Source organism: Actinia tenebrosa, unplaced genomic scaffold, assembly GCF_029948245.1.
Source record: "Actinia tenebrosa isolate PJP-AT-01 unplaced genomic scaffold, QUT_ActTen_1.0 PGA_scaffold0__85_contigs__length_37466705, whole genome shotgun sequence".
Classification (NCBI taxonomy): domain Eukaryota; kingdom Metazoa; phylum Cnidaria; class Anthozoa; order Actiniaria; family Actiniidae; genus Actinia; species Actinia tenebrosa.
The window spans coordinates 32,571,686-32,594,446 of NW_028292569.1; the positions used below are offsets into that span (position 1 = coordinate 32,571,686).

At 39.8% G+C, this 22,761-nt stretch overlaps 2 protein-coding genes across 3 annotated transcripts in view; one reads left to right on the plus strand and one right to left on the minus strand.

The window, feature by feature from the left end:
- LOC116302353 (unconventional myosin-Va) overlaps positions 1-22,761 on the minus strand; it is a 37,790-nt gene that overhangs the window by 10,691 nt on the left and 4,338 nt on the right. Inside the window, exons 7-27 of one of the 2 annotated variants that reach the window (XM_031711630.2) lie at positions 21,937-22,162; positions 19,138-19,352; positions 18,779-18,910; positions 17,902-18,035; positions 17,667-17,748; positions 17,374-17,514; positions 16,243-16,452; positions 14,820-14,855; positions 14,248-14,364; positions 13,534-13,830; positions 12,876-12,929; positions 12,113-12,270; positions 10,899-11,205; positions 9,924-10,013; positions 4,770-4,994; positions 3,861-3,954; positions 2,816-3,019; positions 1,573-2,045; positions 957-1,064; positions 400-522; positions 75-149 (exon numbers count right to left, since the gene is read on the minus strand). In XM_031711630.2, coding sequence (XP_031567490.2) covers positions 75-149; positions 400-522; positions 957-1,064; positions 1,573-2,045; positions 2,816-3,019; positions 3,861-3,954; positions 4,770-4,994; positions 9,924-10,013; positions 10,899-11,205; positions 12,113-12,270; positions 12,876-12,929; positions 13,534-13,830; positions 14,248-14,364; positions 14,820-14,855; positions 16,243-16,452; positions 17,374-17,514; positions 17,667-17,748; positions 17,902-18,035; positions 18,779-18,910; positions 19,138-19,352; positions 21,937-22,162 — 3,501 coding nt within the window. The remainder of the gene's footprint in view (positions 1-74; positions 150-399; positions 523-956; positions 1,065-1,572; positions 2,046-2,815; positions 3,020-3,860; positions 3,955-4,769; positions 4,995-9,923; positions 10,014-10,898; positions 11,206-12,112; positions 12,271-12,875; positions 12,930-13,533; positions 13,831-14,247; positions 14,365-14,819; positions 14,856-16,242; positions 16,453-17,373; positions 17,515-17,666; positions 17,749-17,901; positions 18,036-18,778; positions 18,911-19,137; positions 19,353-21,936; positions 22,163-22,761) is intronic. The other variant, XM_031711631.2, reaches the window with a different exon arrangement.
- LOC116302354 (coadhesin) lies at positions 6,190-9,410 on the plus strand. The gene is made up of 2 exons (XM_031711633.2): positions 6,190-6,925; positions 8,524-9,410. Exons 1-2 carry the CDS (start codon positions 6,233-6,235, stop codon positions 9,229-9,231), a joined length of 1,401 nt encoding a protein of 466 aa, XP_031567493.2. The 5' UTR covers positions 6,190-6,232; the 3' UTR covers positions 9,232-9,410.

Below are 22,761 nucleotides of genomic sequence, written 5' to 3' on the forward strand. Positions count from 1 at the left end.
GAAGCGAGGGAGGGAGGGAGAAAGCGAGGGTAGGGAGGGAGAGAGGAGAGGTCTGTCCCATCCAGATAACATACCACATTTTCTGTCACGAGTCTCGTGACCTCCTGCTGGAAATTGCTATCCATGGCATGAATACTAGTACTTCGACCCTTGGTGACCAATCAAAATAATTAAATAAATAAATAAAACAAACAAACACAAACAAAATGAATATGGAAAATAAACAAAATGCAATGATAGAGACGTGTGAATAATTGTCCCAAGTGTTAAAAAAAGGTCTCTATCATTGCAAGCTCACCGCGTTCGCCTCACTTCGATGCAAAGGCACGGCTACTTTTCAAGATGGCGCAGGGAACTGTGAAAGGGACTATTCAAGGAACTTAGTAAACAGAGTCTTACCCGTTGTAATTTCGCTTTATCTCGCCATAGTTTCTCGTTAGCTTCTTTCATATCTTTCTCTTTCTTAATCAATTCTTCTAGTTCTTTCTGAAGGACGTTATTCGCTTTTTTCAAAGAATCGGCCTGGAAGAAAACATCAAATTCTTTGATTTTTCGGGATACGGAGAAATTCCCGCGGGATTCCCGCAGGATTCCCGCAGGATACCTAAAATCATGTTTTACTGAAATATGGAAGTTACCGGGGAAAAATACATATCTCCCGCGGTTTTCTCGCATGGGACGGCATATGATGGGGTTTAAGAGGCGTTCTGAGATTCCTAGGGATATCAGTAAGATGTGTAAGATTCCCGCGGGATTCCCGTAGGAAACCCAAAATCATGTTTTACTGAAATATGGAAGTTAACGGAAAAACATATATATTTCTCGCGGGACTCCCGCCTTGGGTACAGGATGTTATGGGATTTAGGAGGCGTCCTGAAATTCCTAGGGGTATCAGTGAAATGTGTATGATTCCCGCGGGATTAGCGTAGCTTCTACAGAGGTTTAGAGTGACATACCTGTAGGAGGTATGCGCTCTCGTCAGGGTTGGCTGACAGCAGCTCGTCAAGGTCACGTAGTTGCTTAGCAACAGAAGACATCTTGATCAACTCACCACGAAGACGATTCTTGAAACAAAAAAAACAACAAAAAAAAAACCAGAATCAACAATAACGATTATTGTTAATTTACATTATATTGATGGTGATGATAATGATAACAATCATTATTTTACAAAATATTGGTGATTATTATTATCATTATTATTATTAATTTACAAGTTAATGAAAGATAATGATGGCGATGATGATGATGATGCTAGTGGTGGTGATGATGATGATGATGCTGGTAATGATGATGATAATGATACTAGTGGTGATGATGATGATGATAATGATGATGCTGGTAATGATGATTATTATGTAACAAGATAATTATAATGATGGTGACGATGATGATGATGGTAATAGTAATGGTGATGATAATGACAATAATGATGAAGGTCATGATATTGATGATGATGTAACAAGATAATGATGGTGATGCCCGATGATGACGTTGATGATGTTAATGATAATGATAATGAACCAATGCCCTGTTACTGCTGCTGACATACACGCATGACAGTTCCCTTACCTTTTCTCTTTCCAGTAGGTCTTTCTCAGACGTAATCTCCTTCATCTTCTCACCTATTATCTCCCACTCCGCCTCCTTATCAATATTCCTCTGACTCACAAGTTTCCTCAACAAGTCCAACTCAGAATTCATCTTTTTCTTCTCCGCTTCAGCCTTTTCTTTCTGCTCTTTCAACTTATCTCTCTCATTCTGCAAATGTTTATATTTTTCGGATTCAACAACTTGTTTTTCTGAAGGAGCTGTTAGTGGTTCTCCCTCGACGTGAATGGAAGGAGCCTTTGTTAATGTCTTCTCTGAATGGCCAACATCCTGTTGTTTCAAACGGCTCTTTAAGTCAACATTTTGATCTTCAAGAGCCATTATTTTTTCTCGTAAACGGTTGACTAGTTTACTTCTATTAATGATGGAACTGAGGTCTTCGTCTATTGTGCGTTGTTGGATGTCCTTTTCTAAGTCGTCCACGAGTGATGATTCTGCAACCAAGATTCAAAATATTTGGCTCGAAGAAATCCTTTGAGGGGTAGAATAGGATATATAGAGATTATAAAATAATGGTAACCCATCGAGTTGATTTTTCATTGCTTGACTACGTCATTTCCGTCCGTACGTCCGTCCGTACGTACGTCCATGCATGTTAAGATCTAAACTTTCTCAAATTCCTCTGGCCCTTTCTTTACTGGCAGAATCGAGGACGTTTTATTTCTGCTTCGCGCCAAATTAACCGACGGGTTTTTCCGTCAGTGAAAGGATTATATCAAGCAACTAATAGCGACATTTTTACCGCGAAACGCAAGGGAAACAAGTCATCGACTTTGTAATATGTTAGCGCTTCGAGCTTGCCAAACTGTCCTTCCATGGGCATGGAGAGAAAGAGTGAACGACATGTAGCAAGTCTATTTAGGCTGCGTTCATAATGTATGGGGGGGGGGGGCAGGTGAAATTGATCGGGAAAATTTTGGTAGGAAAAAGGGGGGATGGGAAAATCTGTATCAGAAAAATGGGGGTGGGGGATGCATAATTTTTGGAAGAAGCTACATGCCTTGCTTAGGGGGACAGTATTTTTTGCATGACCTTAAGGGGGGGTGTTGAGAATTATTCTGGACATTTCAAATTTTCACCTGCCCCCCCCTCCCCCCGCCATACATTAAGAACGCAGCCCTAAGAACCTGATATTGATTTCTTCACGAGTTTTCCTGGCATATCGCGAACGAGCGACATAAACTTGAAATCGAAGAACTGTTACCTGAGCTCGCCGAGCTAATTCTACCAGAATCATGGAACGTCTTCTTGGGACTTGTCTGCACGATTTCCAGTTCTTCAACGATGTTCTGGTAACGCTGTTCAAGACGATCATAGTCACGCAACACTCGTTGATGGTTCAGTCTCTCTGCTTCGAACTCACCCAAGATCTGATTACGCTGATTATCCAGACTTTGTTCAATTATCGCTAGAAAAAACAGTAGAACACTCGGAGTAAGTGTCAAAAATTATCACGGAAAGGTTATATAGTAAAAAAGGTTTCATTCGAAATAATGCGTAATGAATCGCCGTTTCATTTCACGTGTCATTCGCTTGAGTACTAATTCTTTTCTTTACTAGGAATGCTTTTCAGCTAAGGTGCAGTGTTTTCTCATTTCATACCATGTGTAATCCCCTTGAATATTATTTCTTTCTTTACTAGGAATGCTTTTCAGCTATGGTACGATGTTTTCCCATTTCAGACCATGTGTCATTCCTTGAGTATTATTTCTTTCTTTACTAGGAATGCTTTTCAGCTATGGTGCAATGTTTTCCTATTTCAGACCATGTGTCATTCCCTTGAGTATTATTTCTTTCTTTACTAGGAATGCTTTTCAGCTAAGGTGCAGTGTTTTCTCATTTCATACCATGTGTAATCCCCTTGAATATTATTTCTTTCTTTACTAGCCATGCTTTTCAGCTATGGTACAACGTTTTCCCATTTCAGACCATGTCATTCCCTTGAGTATTATTTCTTTCTTTACTAGGAATGCTTTTCAGCTATGGTACGATGTTTTCCCATTTCAGACCATGTGTCATTCCCTTGAGTATTATTTCTTTCTTTACTAGGAATACTTTTCAGCTATGGTGCAATGTTTTCCCATTTCAGACCATGTGTCATTCCCTTGAGTATTATTTCTTTGTTTACTAGGAATGCTTTTCAGCTATGGTACAATGTTTTCCACTTCGTGTCATTCCCTTGAGTATTAATTCTTTCTTTCCTATGCAAACCACAGGTAACCCGTTATACTTATCAAGACAATCCTTACCTTCACGAGACTTGACTTCCGACTCAGCTTTAATGTTTGCTTCGTTCAGCTCATTCCTTAGATTATTGACTTGCTCTGTGAGTGCACTGATTTCCTGTACACAAATATAACATAAAGAGCCGAGTCAAGAAATTATGTACCGGGTATACCCGGTTTTCCCCAGGGTATCCGGCATATCGGGTATCTATGGCCCAGGTCAAACTTTGAACATGAGCCAAACCAAATTGAGACAATGAATGACAAGGCGGTAATATATGGTACCCTATATATCGGGTAAAAGTCATCCCTCATATCAGTACGGTTAGCTTTAATTTCCACATATGTACTGTATAACCAATTACTAAACTTTTGAAGCCGGTTTTGAGTAACACAAATATACGAAGTGTATCGGTTATCGGTAGATAGCGGGTTTGTAACAATATCGCTTACATATCGTTCATAGTAGATACCGGTAAATATTGTTTGTACAAGATATACGAGGTGTATCGGATATCAGGTAGTCAGTACCGGGGATGTAATAATACCGAGTATGTAACAATACCGGGTACATACCGTGTATCGGTTATCGGGTAGATACCGGGTATGTAAGAATGCCGTATGCATATCGTTTCTACTAGATACCATAACGTTTGTAGTAGATATACGAGGTGTATCGGATATCAGGTAGTCAGTACCGGGGATGTAATAATACCGAGTATGTAAAAATACCGGATACATACCGTGTATTGGTTATCGGGTAGATACCGGGTATGTAAGAATGCCGTATGCATATCGTTTCTACTAGATACCATAACGTTTGTAGTAGAGATACGAGGTGTATCGGATATCGGGTAGATACCGGGTATGTAAAATACCGCAGACATCTCGTAAACTCATGCATTCAGGTTAATAAACATATACCAAACAAACCTGATCTTTCTCGCTTCTTTCTGCGTCAGTTCTGTTCTGTAGCTCTTTATATTCTTCTTTAAGCTTGGCGAGTTCTTCCCTGAGTTCTACGACCACCAGCTCGACCTCAGCCAGCCTGGCGTTCGCTTGCTCACACCTTATCTTCCATTGTTTTGCTTCGTCAAGGTCTTTACGGACATGCTGCAGCTCCTGTACGGCAAGGTTGGCTTCCTTCTTCTTCTTGACCTGTAGAGGGAAAATTGAAAATCAATGAGAATTAGCTTTTAGACTGATTCACAATAGAGGTTTTGCACCATCACGTTCACATCCCATAATACAGTTTGGGCTTCCTGTGGTTAGATGGTAGAACAATAAAATCCCTTTGAAATTTCAAAACATTAAAGTGACAAGCGTGACAAGTGCACTTATATCACTAGACATTTAAGGTGGAACCAAATTAATTCAGAGCGAATTTTGGACAATTTTATTCTCTCTCCCTTCGCAAAACTAGTGAGTCAATTTAACTGGATTTTTCATGTAATGTGCTTAGATTATCCTAGATTCTAACAGTGTATTTTATTTTAAGTTTTTTTAAACGTTTAGCCTATTGCGTTGTTGTCGACCGACGAGGTGAGCTCTTTAGGTACACCTCACTTTAAAAAATGTTTTCTCCAAAATGTGGATAGGACGAGCTGTAGAAATTTCACTACCATTTAGATAAAGCTCTGGTCTATTGATGTAGGAAGTTTAAAGAAAAAACTTGGAGCCGTTTTGAAGAAAACGGCGAAAATGTGATTTTTAGCAAAACTCTCATTTTTGAGGTTTACAACGACAATTAGTAAAAAAAAAACATTTATTCAATGAGTTTTTAAGATTTGATGCTGATTTTTCGTAATGCTCATCCGCAATACTTGGAAATAGGTATGTGAAAACTTCAAGGCAATCCATTCAATGGTAATGTTTCTAAAGCGCGATGTTTCATATGCTTCAAATTTTGGATCGAATTTTCAAGCGGCGTCATAACTTTTTTTCTGCCCAAGACTTTCCATCCAAATTTATACACAGGCTGCAATAGTACTAGATGATAAGATTCTGAAATTTTCAGAAAAATCGTACCTGGGGATGAGGGAAAAAAAACCCCTAAAAATAGCACTGTTTGATTTTCGGCCGTAATAGGCTAAACATTTAAAAAATCTTAAAATAAAATACACTGTTAGAATCTAGGATAATCCAAGCACATCATATGAAAAATACAGTTAAATTGACGCATATGTTTTGCGATGCGAGCGAGAATAAAATTGCCCAAATTCGCTCTGAATTAGTTTGGTTCCACCTTAACAGCTGATTGAAACCCAGGAATTCATTCTGGCTGACAGCACATAGTGGTCAGTGTTTGAAAAATACTTAAAGCGGATAATAAGATGCAAAGACTTCAAACAGTTGATTGAAACCCGACCATTCGGGAATCACTACACTGGGTAAGGATGCCAAGACAATGCCACAAGTCACCTTTTTCCTTATTTTTGGTACTAGTATTTTCAACATTTGGATATATCATATATTCTAAAAATGCTATTCATGGGGGATATACTCCATGGACTAGCTGGTCTGTGTGTTCCAAAACTTGTGGAGAAGGATTACGTGGCAGATCTCGAACATGCACTGCTCCAAGACCGGGAATCATTGGCAAAGATTGTGAAGGACCTTCGTATATGACAGGCAAATGTTATTTTCTCGAACACTGCCCTATTGATGGAGGTTATACAGAGTGGAGTAGTTATGGAGCATGTGATAAGGCGTGCGGCGGGGGAGTAAAAGTAAGGACTCGAAAATGTGCAAACCCGAGTCCACAATACGGAAGGAAATCTTGTGAAGGAAGTTCTATCGAAAAGATGGATTGTAATGTTCAACCTTGTCCTGTCAATGGCGGTTACTCAAGCTGGGGAGCATTTAGTAAATGTGAAATAACTGGAAATAAGAACTGTGGTAAAGGAAAACACGTACGAAGAAGAACCTGTAATAATCCTGTTCCTCAACACGGAGGGAAAGCTTGTGAAGGAGCCGATAGTGAAACAGCAGAATGTGAAATACCTTGCCCAACGACTCCACCACTAAGTACCACGTCTAAATCACTAAATACCACATCTAAATCAGCTCCTACTACAGTTAAAGCTTCCTAACTTTGTAAATATGTCACGCATGTAAACTGATTCTTAAAGGAATAGATATGCTTGTAGGAGTTGAACCGACTTTGACAAATTTTAGGAAAAAAATCCATTCTCTAAATTTCCTATATTTATCACAACCACAGTTATATTTGTCGGTTAAAAGTTTCCTCCACTAGAAACATCTACAAACTATCCTACCATGGCTAGTCTACTACCAAAGCTAAAGCATCGTTATAATTGTTTACGAGTGAAAACTCTATCAATACTAAATCAGACTGAGGTATTTCAAAACGTTTAAAAAATATATTTTTCCTTTCACAAACTTACCCAAATGTGTTCAAAAGATCATATGGAATAAAAGATCAATTTGTCTTCAAAAAAATTGTACAAAAATCTAAAATTTAAACTTTTGAATAGTTTGAAAACGTATTCTTTGGTTATATATCGCGTGTTCAGTTTCGCTTGGTTAGTTTTCACTGCTTTGTTCAGTCACTACATCTTTTGTATAATTATCTTTAAGATGAAAAAAAAAAAATCTTTAACATATCGAATCTGACTTTTGTATTGTAAACAACTCAGGATTATTTACTCACGTGAGGATAACGAATATACTAAAGTTTATTTTTTGTTTACGTAACGCTGTCATAGGTGTATGGAAAATACCTTTCACTGCAGGGCGCATCATGCATTCCATCCTTAATATGCAAATATTACACCATTGACATGCATTAGTCCAAAGACCCTCAGTCTACAAAAATGATTGACAGAAATTCTGAGATCGAGTGGAAAACTGGGTCGAGTTGGTATTGCGTTGCATTGTGGGGCTGGTTTAGGAAACATATTTCCAAGATGGCGTCTATTGAGTCCCCTAAAATAGCCCCACAATGCAACGCAATGTCAACTCGAACCAGTTTTTCCAGTTTTTCCCTTCCCTCGGAATGGCTCACAGCCAGTGGCTAATAAACCTGTTGGGCCCTCGCTTCATGACCGAATTCGAATTTGGTATCCTCATTTCTTTCTTTTCCTACTTTCTCATCCTTTCTATTTCTTAACTCTTTCCTATCAATCTCTTTATTGTTTATATTATTTAGAGGTTTTATCCCGCTTGACTTACGAAGGAGAACAAAAACGAAAAACAAAACAAAACAAAAAATATATAAGCTAACAAACATAATGATGGACATACGAACGGACTCGAGGTCCCGGCGAGACGCGCCCCATCTTCTACAACCAAGAGTGTTTTAACTAAACGTCAAGAGCTACAGTCTAATGACTTCTGCCCCTAAAGCACAAAAAACCATGCCAAGTCTAACACCAGAATCGGATCAATCCTGTAAATCTGGGCCCGGATGTACAAAAATAGTAGATAGCGCTATCTGAAAGATAAATCTTATCCAGTGGATGAGTCAATACTGTTATCCAATAAATTTATCCACTGAATAAGATTTATCCGTCGCGAGTAGGGCTATCCATCCTTCGTACAACCGGGCCTTGAAGCATCCTTCAACTTTAAAAACAATGAATCGAATACACGCCGTATCCATGACAATGCTATGACTTGCTACTCCATGTCACGTGTCTGACAGTAGACAAGTGAGACCAGTTAAATCAACATGTCGACAGGCTGCTGTCGAGGTAGATTTAGCCTCCTTTATGTTATAATAGTCTTAATATTTTCAGCATTAGGGTATTTTATATATTCTGAAACTACTCCTGGGGGATACACTCAATGGACTAGCTGGTCTGTGTGTTCCAAAACCTGTGGAGAAGGATTACGTGGCAGATCTCGAACATGCACTGCTCCAAGACCGGGAGTCATTGGCAAAGATTGTGAAGGACCTTCGTATATGACAGGCAAATGTTACATCGTAGATCACTGCCCTATTGATGGAGGTTATACAGAGTGGAGTAGTTATGGAGAATGCGATAAGGCGTGCGGCGGAGGAGTAAAAGTAAGGACTCGAAAATGTGCAAACCCGAGTCCACAATACGGAGGGAAAGCTTGCGAAGGAAGTTCTATCGAGAAGATGGATTGTAATGTTCAACCTTGTCCTGTCAATGGCGGTTACTCAAGCTGGGGAGCATTTAGTAAATGTGAAATAACTGGAGATAAGAACTGTGGTAAAGGAAAACACGTACGAACAAGAACCTGTAATAATCCTGTTCCTCAACACGGAGGGAAAGCTTGTGAAGGAGCCGATAGTGAAACAGCAGAATGTGAAATACCTTGCCCAACGACTCCACCGCTAAACACCACATCTAAATCACTAAATATGACATCTACATCAGATCCTACTACAGTTAAAGCTTCCTAAACACTTCTCACGTAAGGCATTGTAAAATGAATGGATACGCTTGAAGGATTTGAAATGATTTTGACAAATTTTATGAAATTTTGTTCTCTAAATAATAACACAACTATTGCAATATTTCTCCGAAAATTTTGCACTAAACTTATGTAAAAACTATTCCATTAAAATGTTGCTCACTTAAATCTTATCTGATTGTTTCTTGAATTTCAAGACGCTTTATTCGCTTGGTTGCACTTGTTCTACGCGTCACTTAAGTATGCACAAGCAGCCAAACACAAACCAATTAATTTAATTCCAAGAAAACCTAGGTTCAAGGGGGATCAAATATATAATTTTTGAAAAAATACTGGTTTTTTTTATGATTTAAAAGCGAAATTTCATTTTCAAACAATCAAAAAATATTGCTTTTCTTTCATAACGTTGTAGCCTCTTCTTATGCAAATATTATGACGTTAATGCAAATTCTGTCCAAACAAACACAACGGACTATTCTTGGAGGAAATCATGTAGAAATTGCAAAGAAAAGTATATTTGTTTGGGAAATATAAACTGTGTTTAGATGGAACTCGAAAAAATTTCCGCTATTTAGTGCTAGATATGAAAACCTGATTTTTTTCTATAATAGAAATTTTGAACGACTGGGCTTCCTGTGTTCTAGGCTTACCACAGGAAGCCCATGTATATGAATCGCTTACCTCTTCATCCAGTCTTTGTTGTAGTGAGATGACTTTCATTTCCATTCCTTTGGTGAGGGTCTTGTAGTGTTCGACTGAACGGGCCTCGATCTGTAATAAACAAAGGTTTGAAATAGGGGAGAGATAGGGAGTGGAAGGAAGGAAGGAAGGAAGGAAGGAAGAAAGGGAGGTATAAAGGGGTAGAGAATAGATAATAGAAACGGTTAAAGGAAGGCAATAATACCAATAGCACTATCAGCCACTATGCCATTCCCTAGATACATTGACGATGGTGATGTTACATGATAGCGATGAGGATGATGATGATGTAGTGATGTTAGTCGATGATGATACATAATGATAATGGTGATGAGGTTGATACAAGACGACAATAGTTATGATGATAATACATGGAGATGATAATGATGGTCAATGATTATACATGATGATGGTGATGAGGATACATGAGAATGATGATGATACACGATGACGATGATGATGATAATGATGATGATGATGTTACATAATGGTGATGTTGATGATACACGATGACGATGATGATGATAATGATGATGATGGTGATGTTACATAATGGTGATGTTGATGATACATGATGATGATGATGATGATACATGATGATGATACACGATGACGATGATGATGATAATGATGATGATGATGATGATTGTGATGTTATATGATGACGATGTTGATGATACATGATGATGATGATACATGATGATACATGATGATGATGGTGATGATGATACATGATGATGTTACATGATGTTGATGTTGATGATACATGATGATGATGATACATGATGATGATACACGATGATACATGGTGATGATGATGATGATGCTACATGACAGCGATAATGCATGATGGTAAAAACGATGATACATGTAAGATGATAGTGATAATGGCATTAACCCATTTCAAAAGCAAGAACACAAAACCCCAGGTACCCAGCAATACAGACAAGTGCTTACCTTTAACTTTTTGAGTTCTTTTCGCGCGTTCATACGCCTCACACAAGACTGCAAGAAAATAATCTTCTTGAAGTAGTTTCTATACTTCTGCCTTCCTTTGTAACCACGCCAGCAGCGTTGAATGACGCCAGCTTTGGAGTCGTATAACAACTGTCGCCTCAGCCTCCTCGCGAACATACCGCGCGTGTAGGCCTGGATCGTGATTGCGCAATGCCGGAAGTACTCGTAGGCATTGCGGCAGCGGTAACCTCGCCAATATCGCTGGATGGTGACCGCTGATTTGTTGCGACGAAGATCGCGGGCTCGTCTGTAATAAAAAAAAGTTTATATTGTACATTCTTTTAAAGACCCCTTGCACTGAGTCCCTCGAGGAATTGTTCTGGGGGACAAAACAATGGATTTATTTTTGCATAAGCAAAGATTAGCCCTATTGTTTTGTCCCCCAGAACAATTCTTCTAGGAATTCAATGCAAGGGGTCTATTTTAACTTCACTGTAATATGATCAATAGACCCAATCTGTTGTTCTGCCATTTCACGTCCGGGATTGAGTATGACTTCTTTCTTGGCGGTAACAGTCCAGACCCCGTGTTCCCTTCCCCTCTATGTGGTTAGCACTCGTTCGCATGGACCAAAAGGACCTTCGAGTGTCTAACAACAGAACGAATATATTGTGTTACTACCTCGTTCTATTGTTTAATAATCCATTGAGCTTTTTCACTCACGTGAGAAGACAGCCATAAACAATAGAAACTTTCTGCACAGTATTTGCATAAAAATAGGGTTCAATTCCCGGAGGATAGTACCCCATAATGGCCGCTGTGACGTCACGTGAACGCTCTATAGGTCCTTTAGTCCATGTGAACTAGTAGAGTGCAAACAATTAATCCGTGAAACACTTATTACTAAATAGTACAAAATAGTGCTAATTAAACAATAGAAAACAATGGAATTTGCATGAAATTGTACTATTTACTATTACTAAAGTTTCACGGTTAGAGTGCACGCACTAAATCCGTGAACATTAATTAGTACTAATTAGTACTATTTCATACAGAATCCTTTGTTTTCTATTGTTTATTTATCACCATTTAGTACTAAAAGTTAGTATTTGTTTCACGGGTTTAGTGCGTGCACTCTATATTGTTTGCACTCTACTAAGCCCTACTGCCTAACCCTACCAAGAGCACTGGCCATCTAGATTGCAGGCGCTTACCTCCTTGCTTGATCTCCTCGTACCCAGGCCTGTATGATGATAGCAGCTTTTTTCATTCTAGCGTAATGACGTTTCTCTCGCCAACAGCGGAAATTCTTCTGGATCATCACGCAACTCATGTACAATTTATCTGAACGCAGTTTCTCCAAGTATGCCACCTATGAACGATAATACAATCTATAAAAGGACGTATACTGCGTTCTGGTTGGTTGGGAGCGCGTGCTTTATACGAGCACACAGCACGCACGCGCACTTTCATTCCAATCCAAAATAATAGAATTTGTAGTTTATAAAAGAAATAAGAAACGTGTGTGCTGTGTAGTGTGCAGTTATAAAGAACTTGGGGATAGGTAGATAACTACTCTCGTGTTCCCCAAGCTTATAGAGCAGTTTTCGTATGACTGTGAAAAGTTCACAGCACGAACACGGTCGTGACTCAGCAATGAATACGCCAGACAAATCATATTGCACGAGCATTTACTCTCCATCCAATCAAATACCTGGAACACGGCATAAACAAGGCGCGGACACGGTCACACCAAGATCATGGCACTTTTAGACCAATCATATTGCGCGTGAAAAAAATCAGCCAATTAAAATTCTAGAAAGTAACACGGTCACGGCACGTCACGCTTACGGCACTGAGCTTTTCACAGTCATACGAAAACTACTCTAACTGCATACATCACGCGCCTGCATTTTCAAGTATGCATTCTATTTACAAAAGATTTAACAATCCAAAAATATCAACGTATCAACTTACTTGTCCAGCTCGAAAAAAGATCTTGGTTTTTCCAAGTTGAAACTTGTCAGGATCCTTTAATAGGAATTAAAAGTTTAGAATATCTCAAACTTGCTGAGGAAACTTTGTTTAATTCAGTGTAAAAGAGAATAAGTTGGCGTGCATTCCTGTGTTCTATGATACAAATATCATCATCATCATCAACAACGTCGTTATCATCATCACCACTGTCATCCATTATCATCATCGTTCATCATTATTCATCATCATCATCACCACTACCACCAGCATTACCATAATCATCATCAACATCATCGTCATTACCATCACCATCACCATCGCCACCATCATTATCATTACCACCATCATCACCATAACAATCATAAACATCATCGTCATTTACACCACCATCATCATCATCATTATCACCACCACCATCACCATCATCATCATCACCACCATCACCATCATCATCACCATCATCATCATCACATCATCATCACCATCATCATCACCATCATCACCATCATCACCACCATCATCACCATCATCATCACCACCAGCATCATCACCATCATCATCACCACTATTATCATCATCATCACCATCATCATCACCACCATCATCATTACTATCATTACCATCATCAATACTATCACATTACCATTATTTTTATCACCTTGATAAAGTGTTCCAAGATTATCCTGATAGTCTCCCTTGGTTTCTTTCGATTAATTTTCTTAAATTCCAACAGCATCTTGTACCGCGCGAAGAATTCCGAGTACGTCCACCGAGAAGGATATCCTGCCGCACTGATCCGAACGGTTTCCAAGACACCACACGCTCGAAGCTGTTGTATAGTACGCTTGGGACTATATTGAAAGGCTTTCTTGTAATCATTAGGTTTGATGCACCTGATGTAGTGGGGAGTAGTGCTGTTCAACGTGTCCATGAGCTTGCCCAGTGAACTAGTGAACTATAGTGAAATGTAAGGGATGATATGAGTGAAGAACTGACGATGCTGGTGTTCTTATGTAAGGTTCATTTGCTTGTTTCTTTCTTCCTTCTTTCATCCCTCTCTTTTTTCCTTGCTTCCTCTCGTTGCCCTTCAACCCATCCATTTATCATTCCCCACCAATCCAACCATCGTTCTTTCTTTCTTGCTACCATGCATAGGGTGGTTCTTGACTTGAAAGTTTTAAGTGCTTCAACATTCCTCCCTCCTCCTTCCCTCCCTCCTTCCCTCCCTCCTTCCCTCCCTCCCTCCTCCCCTCCCTCCCTTTCATCCATCCATCCATCCATCCTCCATCTCTCATTCCTTCCTTCCCTCATTTCCATTTTCCTTCCTTCTTCTCTTTCCCTCTCTCTCCCATTTCTTCTCTCATCCCCTCACCTCCTGCGACACCGTTCGTTTTGACTTGGAGACATGCTTTCCCGGACGTGACAGAGCTCGCTTCCTTTGCATCGACTGCGCCTCGTGATCGATAAACAGATCACCAACCATCTCCATCTGTGGAAGATGCGCAGATGTATCTGTTAGTATAAGACTATGTCCCCCCCCCCCCCCCCCCCCACCCCGAGGATTTCTGGTCCTGGGCATCGATTGTGCCTCGTGATCAACAAACAGGTCACCTACCATCTCCACCCTGACGGAGATGGATATATAGCCATCATTATCTATCCTCCCCCTCGATATCTGATTAGTCCCAACAGCCCCTGACCTAGTACCTTCTTCCTTCCCAGAATCCTTTGGCCTCCCAGTCCGTAACATTTAACTTTCTTTCAGGTTTCATTTACGGTTTCATTTAAAAGGCTTGCTTACTGTTTTAGATAATATCAAACGTTGGAGTCCCAAAAATGTTGAAAATCGGATTTAAGCCGTTCTCATAGGATTTATAATGGCATTTATACCATGCGTTAATGGTATTTTTAAATGATTTTTAATGATGTTTAAGCTTTACTTACGTTATCCAATTGCGCAACTTCTGCCACCAAATCATACTACAAAAACCATACGATCGTCAGTTTATTGATGATTTATTGATAACTATTAATTCCTGATGAGCTGATAAATGTTATCCAACTGTGCAACGTCATCCACCAAATCATACTACAATAACTCGTTTCTACGCTTCGAGTATCCACAAATTAAAAACCATACAATCTTCAGTTTATTGATGATTTAATAATAACTATCAATTCCTGATGAGTTGATAAATGTTATCCAACTACGCAATATTTTTCTGCCACCAAATAATTCTACCAAAACCATAATACGATCGTTTATTAGCATATTAATAATCCATTTATAACTATAAATAATTGATCACTATTATCCAACGCAACTTCTTCCACCAAATCATACTACATAATCCGTAATATAATTTATCCGTTTATTGATAACTTATAAATAATTAATTAATTAATAATTGTCGATAGTATCAGTAGCGTTACTTCGTCACATAGTCATTAATATATTAATAATTTATTTGATGTTAATAATAATTATTGGTAATAATCGTCAATTCATCAGTAGAAGTTTTTAGTGGTTTTCATTGGGGTTATAGTTTATCCATTTTCAAATCACTTCATTCCCTTGAGTATCGTTTCTTTCGTTACCAGTAACATTTGAGTATATTAATAACATGGATTCAACTTGAATATACATGTATAAAATTTTGCGAAAACATTATTTTTTGAGGATGCGATGAAAAAGTCTATAATTTAGATTCATTAAAAGAATAAAGAATGAAGAAAAAGAAGAAGAAAAGGGGAGAAGAAGGTAAAGGAAAATAAGAATAACAATTACAGAATGAATTACAGAATGTTAAAACGTTTTTCGGTGCAATGAAATATGTGTGAGAAATTGCAAAACTGTGCAGTAAAATCATCTTTAAGTATAATGTGTAGTTCCAAAAATTACCCATACCCCCTTACGGAGGAATTTTTTTAAGACACCCCCTACCCCCCGGAAATTCCAATTTTCTTCCATACAAACTCTGTAATTTCTTTTCTTTCTCTTCAACAATAAAAACACTTTGAAATTCCACGGACTTTCACTGGAACACATGAATATTCTACACACAACAGTCCCCCTTCACAGTCCCCTGTGCCATCTTGAAATGTAGCTGTGCCTTTGCATCCAAGCGAGACGAACGGTAAGCTTGCAATGATAGAGACGTGTGAATAATTGTCCGAGGTGTTTTAAAAAGGTCTCTATCATTGCAAGCTCACCGTTCATCTCACTTCGATGCAAAGGCACGGCTACCTTTCAAGATGACACAGGGAACTGTGAAGGGCACTATTGACATGTGTAGTTGATACCCTGAAACAACTGGACTGATCATCTTTCATTCTGATCTGTCCTAATGAGATTTGCTAAACTCACCTCGCTTGCTTTGAGCAATGACAAGTGTTCATCATTGATGGTGTCCCTGTTTTTCTCCACAAAGCCATTCGTATCATACTCAACCATGTCTGCAAAGTGATGTACGATGAATCCCATGTTCGACATCCGTGGTTTTGAGAAATGTTTGCTTGTTTTTAGGTGCTGTTTGTAGAGCTTCTGTGCCCACTTCTCGTCTGATCCTTTTGGCATCTGAATAAAGAGTAATGTGAATAATATTTAGTACGAGTGAAGAAAAAAGTTAGAAATCTGTGATCCATAAAGGAAAAAAGAAAACGAAAGGAAAAGATGAGAAAGGAAAGCGAAAAAGAGGAAAGGTTTAATTATAGATGATAAGAAAGAAAGGAAGGAAGGAAGGAAGGAAGGAATTAAGGAAAGAAGGGAGGAGAGAGGGAGGGAGGGAGGGAGGGAGGGAGAGAGAGAGGGAGGGAGGAAGGAAAGGAGGGAGGAAGGAAAGGAGGATGGAAGGAAGGAAGGAAGGATGGATGGAAAGAAGGAAGGAATTAAGGAAAGAAGGGAGGAAGGAGGGAGGGAGGGAGGGAGGAAGGAAAGGAGGATGGAAGGAAGGAAGGATGGATGGATGGAAGGAAGGATGGACGGAAGGAAGGAAGGATGGATGGAAGGAAGGATGAATGGATGGAAGGAAGGAAGGAAGGAAGGATGGAAGGAAGGATGGATGGAAGGAAGGGAAGGAGGATGGAAGGAAGGAAGGATGGATGGAAGGAAGGATGGATGGATGGAAGGAAGGGAAGGAGGATTGAAGGAAGGAAGGATGGATGGAAGGAAGGAAGGATGGATGGAAGGAAGGAAGGATGGATGGAAGGAAGGGAAGGAGGATGGAAGGAAGGAAGGATGGATGGAAGGAAGGATGGATGGAAGGAAGGATGGATGGATGGAAGGAAGGGAGGGAGGATGGAAGGAAGGAAGGAAGGATGGATGGAAGGAAGGATGGATGGAAGGAAGGATGGATGGAAGGATGGATGGAAGGAAGGATGGATGGATGGAAGGAAGGATGGATGGAAGGAAGGATGGATGGAAGGAAGGATGGATGGAAGGAAGGAAGGAAGGAATGAATGAAAGAAGGATGGATGAAAAAAAATGTCTAAAACCTACCTTACATTCTTCATCCAGTAAATCAAGAATACCCAGCTTGGCTTCAATCATGTCGATACAGGGTTGATTGTCATAGAAATTAATGAAAGACCACTCTATCTCTTCTCTGACGTACTCATCTTGCTCTAGCTTGAATACATGCTACAACATAATATTATCAACAACACATCATTAACAATAGACCTTATTCATCGTGTTACAATGTCTCCCTTTATCCCAAACCATGTTCACTATCTCAGTAAAAGTTCTTCTTTCGTACCCAAGCTAGACCACAATGCACCATGTTCCCTTACCTGCGTAAACTGTTGTTGTAGTTTCTCATTAGCATAATTGATACAAAACTGTTCAAAACTGTTAGTTTCAAAGGTTTCAAACCTACAAGACATGAAAACAGCTGTTATTACTTAGTGCAAGGACACTCATTTCATCATCAGAATGACAAATTTAGAATAAAATATAGCTGATTAATACAAAGCAATAGAGCACTGATTACAGTCTCATTTCCCCTGGGTTAGTCTCATTACTTACCCATAAATGTCTAAAACCCCAATAAATGAATGACCCTTGACCGAGCTGGCAAGTGTCTTGTTGATCGTCATGACAACCCATTTGAATAGCTGTGAGTAGATGTGCTTACTGATGGCTTCTCTGCCGTAATTAGCCTGATAAATTAGGCAAGAAATAAGATTTAACTCTTCGTTGTTATCGTTAACACCATTATAACTTAAACAAGCAGCACCACCATGTTTCATTATCACAATTATCATGCATCATCATCATCATCATCATTATCATCCATCATCTTGTAACATTGCCATCATACCCACCATTGACATGATCATCATCATCAATGTTGTCATCCATTATCATCTTCATCATCATGCATCATCATCATCACCAACATCACCATCATCATAATGTATCATCATTATCATCCATTTTCATCCATCATCATCTTGTAACATTGTCACCCATTTTGATATGATCACCATCATCAATGTTGCCATCCATTATCATCACCATCATCATGCATCATCCATTATCATCATCATTATCATGTATCATCACCTGACCAACATCATCATAGTGTATCATCATTTCATCCATCACCATCACCCCAATCATGATCTTCTTTATGTATCATCATCATCACTATCACCATTATAATGATCTTCATTACATACATGTATCATCATAAATTATCATGCATCCCCATCACCCTATATAGTCTCCCTCACAGCTGCTTTCAGTGTCATCACGCAACGCTTTCTCCCCTGAGTAGTGGCCGCTACTCAGGGGAGAAAGTGTTGTGTGACAACACTGAAAGCGGCAGGGGGGGGAGACTACCATCACCCTTGCCATTTTCACTACTTAAGTATTACTACCACACTAGTATATTGCATACCTCTATTAGACTCAGAGGTTTGATCAGCACTTCTCCAACAGTCACAATCTTCCTATTACATAACCATTTCCTTAATTGATTCTGGTCTATTCCAAGGAGTATTGCCGTCATGGCAAGATGAAAGTCTTCAGTCTACAAATAGAATAAAATTATTATCATCATCATCATATTTCATCATCATTGTCATGCATCATCATCATCACCAGCATTATCATCATCATCATCAGCTTCATCACCACCCCTACCATCATCATCAACATCATTACCATCACCATCATCACCACCCCTACCATCATCATCATCATCATCATCATTATTTATCTAATATTATTAAATAATAATATGCCATTATTCAATACCTCTACTGTGCATTCATCTTCTCCATAATCTAAGATCCCTACATTTCCTAAATGCAGTAGAGCTGCCAGTATCCTAAATAGCATTTGTTGGTCATCTTGATGGATTCCAACTAGATCCATAGCTTCCCTTGTCTCGTAGAAGCATTCAGCATCATCAACGTTGTCTATCGTTGGACAGTCACCTTGGTTGAGGTAGTTAAAATCATCTGGATCTCCTAGATTAATATTAATTAACAAGTAATAGGTTAATGGTAATCAAACTGACTGAAACAACCTCTGGGCTGATCTAAGTCATGGCATGACTAACTCACAGATCAAACCCTGTAACAACCCCTGGGCTGATCTAAGTCAGGGCATGACTAACTCACAGATCAAACCCTGAAACAACCTCTGGGCTGATCTAAGTCATGGCATGACTAACTCACAGATCAAACCCTGTAACAACCTCTGGGCTGATCTAAGTCATGGCATGACTAACTCACAGACTGAACCCTGAAACAACCTCTAGGCTGATCTAAGTTAGGGCATGGCTAACTCACAGACTGAACCCTGAAACAACCCCTGGGCTGATCTAAGTCAGGGCATGACTAACTCACAGATCAAACCCTGAAACAACCTCTGGGCTGATCTAAGTCATGGCATGACTAACTCACAGATCAAACCCTGTAACAACCTCTGGGCTGATCTAAGTCATGGCATGACTAACTCACAGACTGAACCCTGAAACAACCTCTAGGCTGATCTAAGTCAGGGCATGGCTAACTCACAGACTGAACCCTGAAACAACCTCTGGGCTGATCTAAGTCAGGGCATGGCTAACTCACAGACTGAACCCTGAAACAACCTCTAGGCTGATCTAAGTCAGGGCATGGCTAACTCACAGACTGAACCCTGAAACAACCTCTAGGCTGATCTAAGTCATGGCATGACTAACTCACAGATCAAACCCTGAAACAACCTCTGGGCTGATCTAAGTCAGGGCATGGCTAACTCACAGATAGAATCCTTAAACAACCTCTGGGCTGATCTAAGTCAGGGCATGGCTAACTCACAGATAGAATCCTGAAACAACCTCTGGGCTGATCTAAGTCAGGGCACGGCTAACTCACAGATTGAACCCTGAAACAACCTCTGGGCTGATCTAAGTCAGGGCACGGCTAACTCACAGATTGAACCCTGAAACAACCTCTGGGCTGATCTAAGATAGGGCATGGCTAACTCACAGATTGAACCCTGAAACAACCTCTGGGCTGATCTAAGTCAGGGCATGGCTAACTCACAGATAGAATCCTGAAACAACCTCTGGGCTGATCTAAGTCAGGGCACGGCTAACTCACAGATTGAACCCTGAAACAACCTCTGGGCTGATCTAAGTCAGGGCACGGCTAACTCACAGATTGAACCCTGAAACAACCTCTGGGCTGATCTAAGTCAGGGCATGGCTAACTCACAGATTGAACCCTGAAACAACCTCTGGGCTGATCTAAGATAGGGCATGGCTAACTCACAGATTGAACCCTGAAACAACCTCTGGGCTGATCTAAGATAGGGCATGGCTTACTCACAGATTGAACCCTGAAACAACCTCTGGGCTGATCTAAGATAGGGCATGGCTAACTCACAGATTGAACCCTGAAACAACCTATGGGTTGATCTAAGTCAGGGCATGGCTAACTCACAGATTGAACCCTGAAACAACCTCTGGGCTGATCTAAGTCAGGGCATGGCTAACTCACAGATTGAACCCTGAAACAACCTCTGGGCTGATCTAAGATAGGGCATGGCTTACTCACAGATTGAACCCTGAAACAACCTCTGGGCTGATCTAAGATAGGGCATGGCTTACTCACAGATTGAACCCTGAAACAACCTCTGGGCTGATCTAAGATAGGGCATGAATTACTCACAGATTGAACCCTGAAACAACCTCTGGGCTGATCTAAGATAGGGCATGGCTTACTCACAGATTGAACCCTGAAACAACCTCTGGGTTGATCTAAGTCAGGGCATAGCTAACTCACAGATCAAACCCTGAAACAATCTCTGGCTGGATTGAAGTCAGGGCATGGCTTACTCACAGATTGAACCTTGAAACAACCTCTGGGCTAATCTAAGTCAGAGAACAGAGACACAACAAAATCTACCCTACATGATGCAAGTCTAGGAATAGGACCCAATTTAACCTTAGAGGTAAGAGGCAATTGCAAGTCCACTATTATATACATCTTTCAGTGATTGAAGAATCCCTCTACTGGACCTAGAGCTGTACGTGTATGATTACAATACACCTTAGCATGTAAGTCCAAAATGGCACAAAGCCGAGTGAGTTACATCAAACAGATGCATCCAGGGCTAAATACAAAGCTAAATAATAAGCTGGCAATGCAAAGTATACACTTGTTCACTTGTTCTGTCTTTCCGTCCTTCTTACATTCAGGAACACAACAATTTTGTGGCATCAAATTATAAGACAATACTGTAAATTTGGAACTGGATGCCTCGTTTCACCCGGCCGTGTGCCATTTTGGACTTAGGCATATATCTTTTAGTAATTGGAGAATCCCTCTGCAGGACCGCTACAGAAAAGGTAAAGGTAAAGGTAATTTATTTTACTTCGATAACACTGGGAGTAGTTGCCCAATTCTCCCGAGCCAAGGGCTCATGTTTAATGTGGTCGAAGGTGTGCCCTCTACCCCCTCTAACTATCAGTGCTCCTTTTTACGGGTATTTAAAGCTACACAGAACAGAGAGAGGTCACAGCTGTACATGTATGATTACAATACCATAGGCATACAATACCTAGTCTTAAATCCTTCATTTCTGGTAAATCTGACATGGCACATAACTGGTAAAATATATGATAATTCCTTTCTTCTGGTGCTTGGAATACGACGCGGGATTTCTCCAGCAGGTATGTCCTCATGTGCGCACCCATTATGTGATGGTGCTTGTCGAAGGATATTTCCAGGTATTTGCCAAACCGACTGCTGTTATTGTTTCTTATGGTCTTGGCATTTCCAATTGCCTGTGAAGTAGTAAGTAAATATGTGACCTATTAGCCTCATTTTCATGCATTTGTCTCTTATGTGTGCAGTTATAAAACATATGAGAATTTGTGCACAACAAAAGAAATGTTAATTAAGAGAAGCATGATGCCTCATGTGTGTCTAGGTATTATTAGTAGATAGAGGAAAGGTCAATAGGTCAGACTCAGAGGGACTGTTGTTCACATCAAAGTAGAACATCTACTCAAGAACAAGCTGTCATCATCGTCTGACATGTAAAACAATAAGGGCACAGAAAGGAATATCCTTGTCTTTAAATAAACTATAACTAAGCTGACATCACCATCTGACATGTAAAAACAACAACAAGAGCACAGAAAAAATAGAAAAATAGACTATAACTAGAGACTCTGCGCAGGCTTAGCCTTGCTTAAGAACCAGTCATTTTCAAAAGTCCACTGTAACGTAAAGAATGTGCAGCTTGAACAATATCAATGTTTTGAAATCCCAAGAACTTTTAATGGAATCTGTGAATAGCTGACTTATAAATGAGGCTAAGCCTGTGCAAATTAGTCTGCAGTATTCAAAAAATGAGCATAGAATGTGAAACTGGTGAATT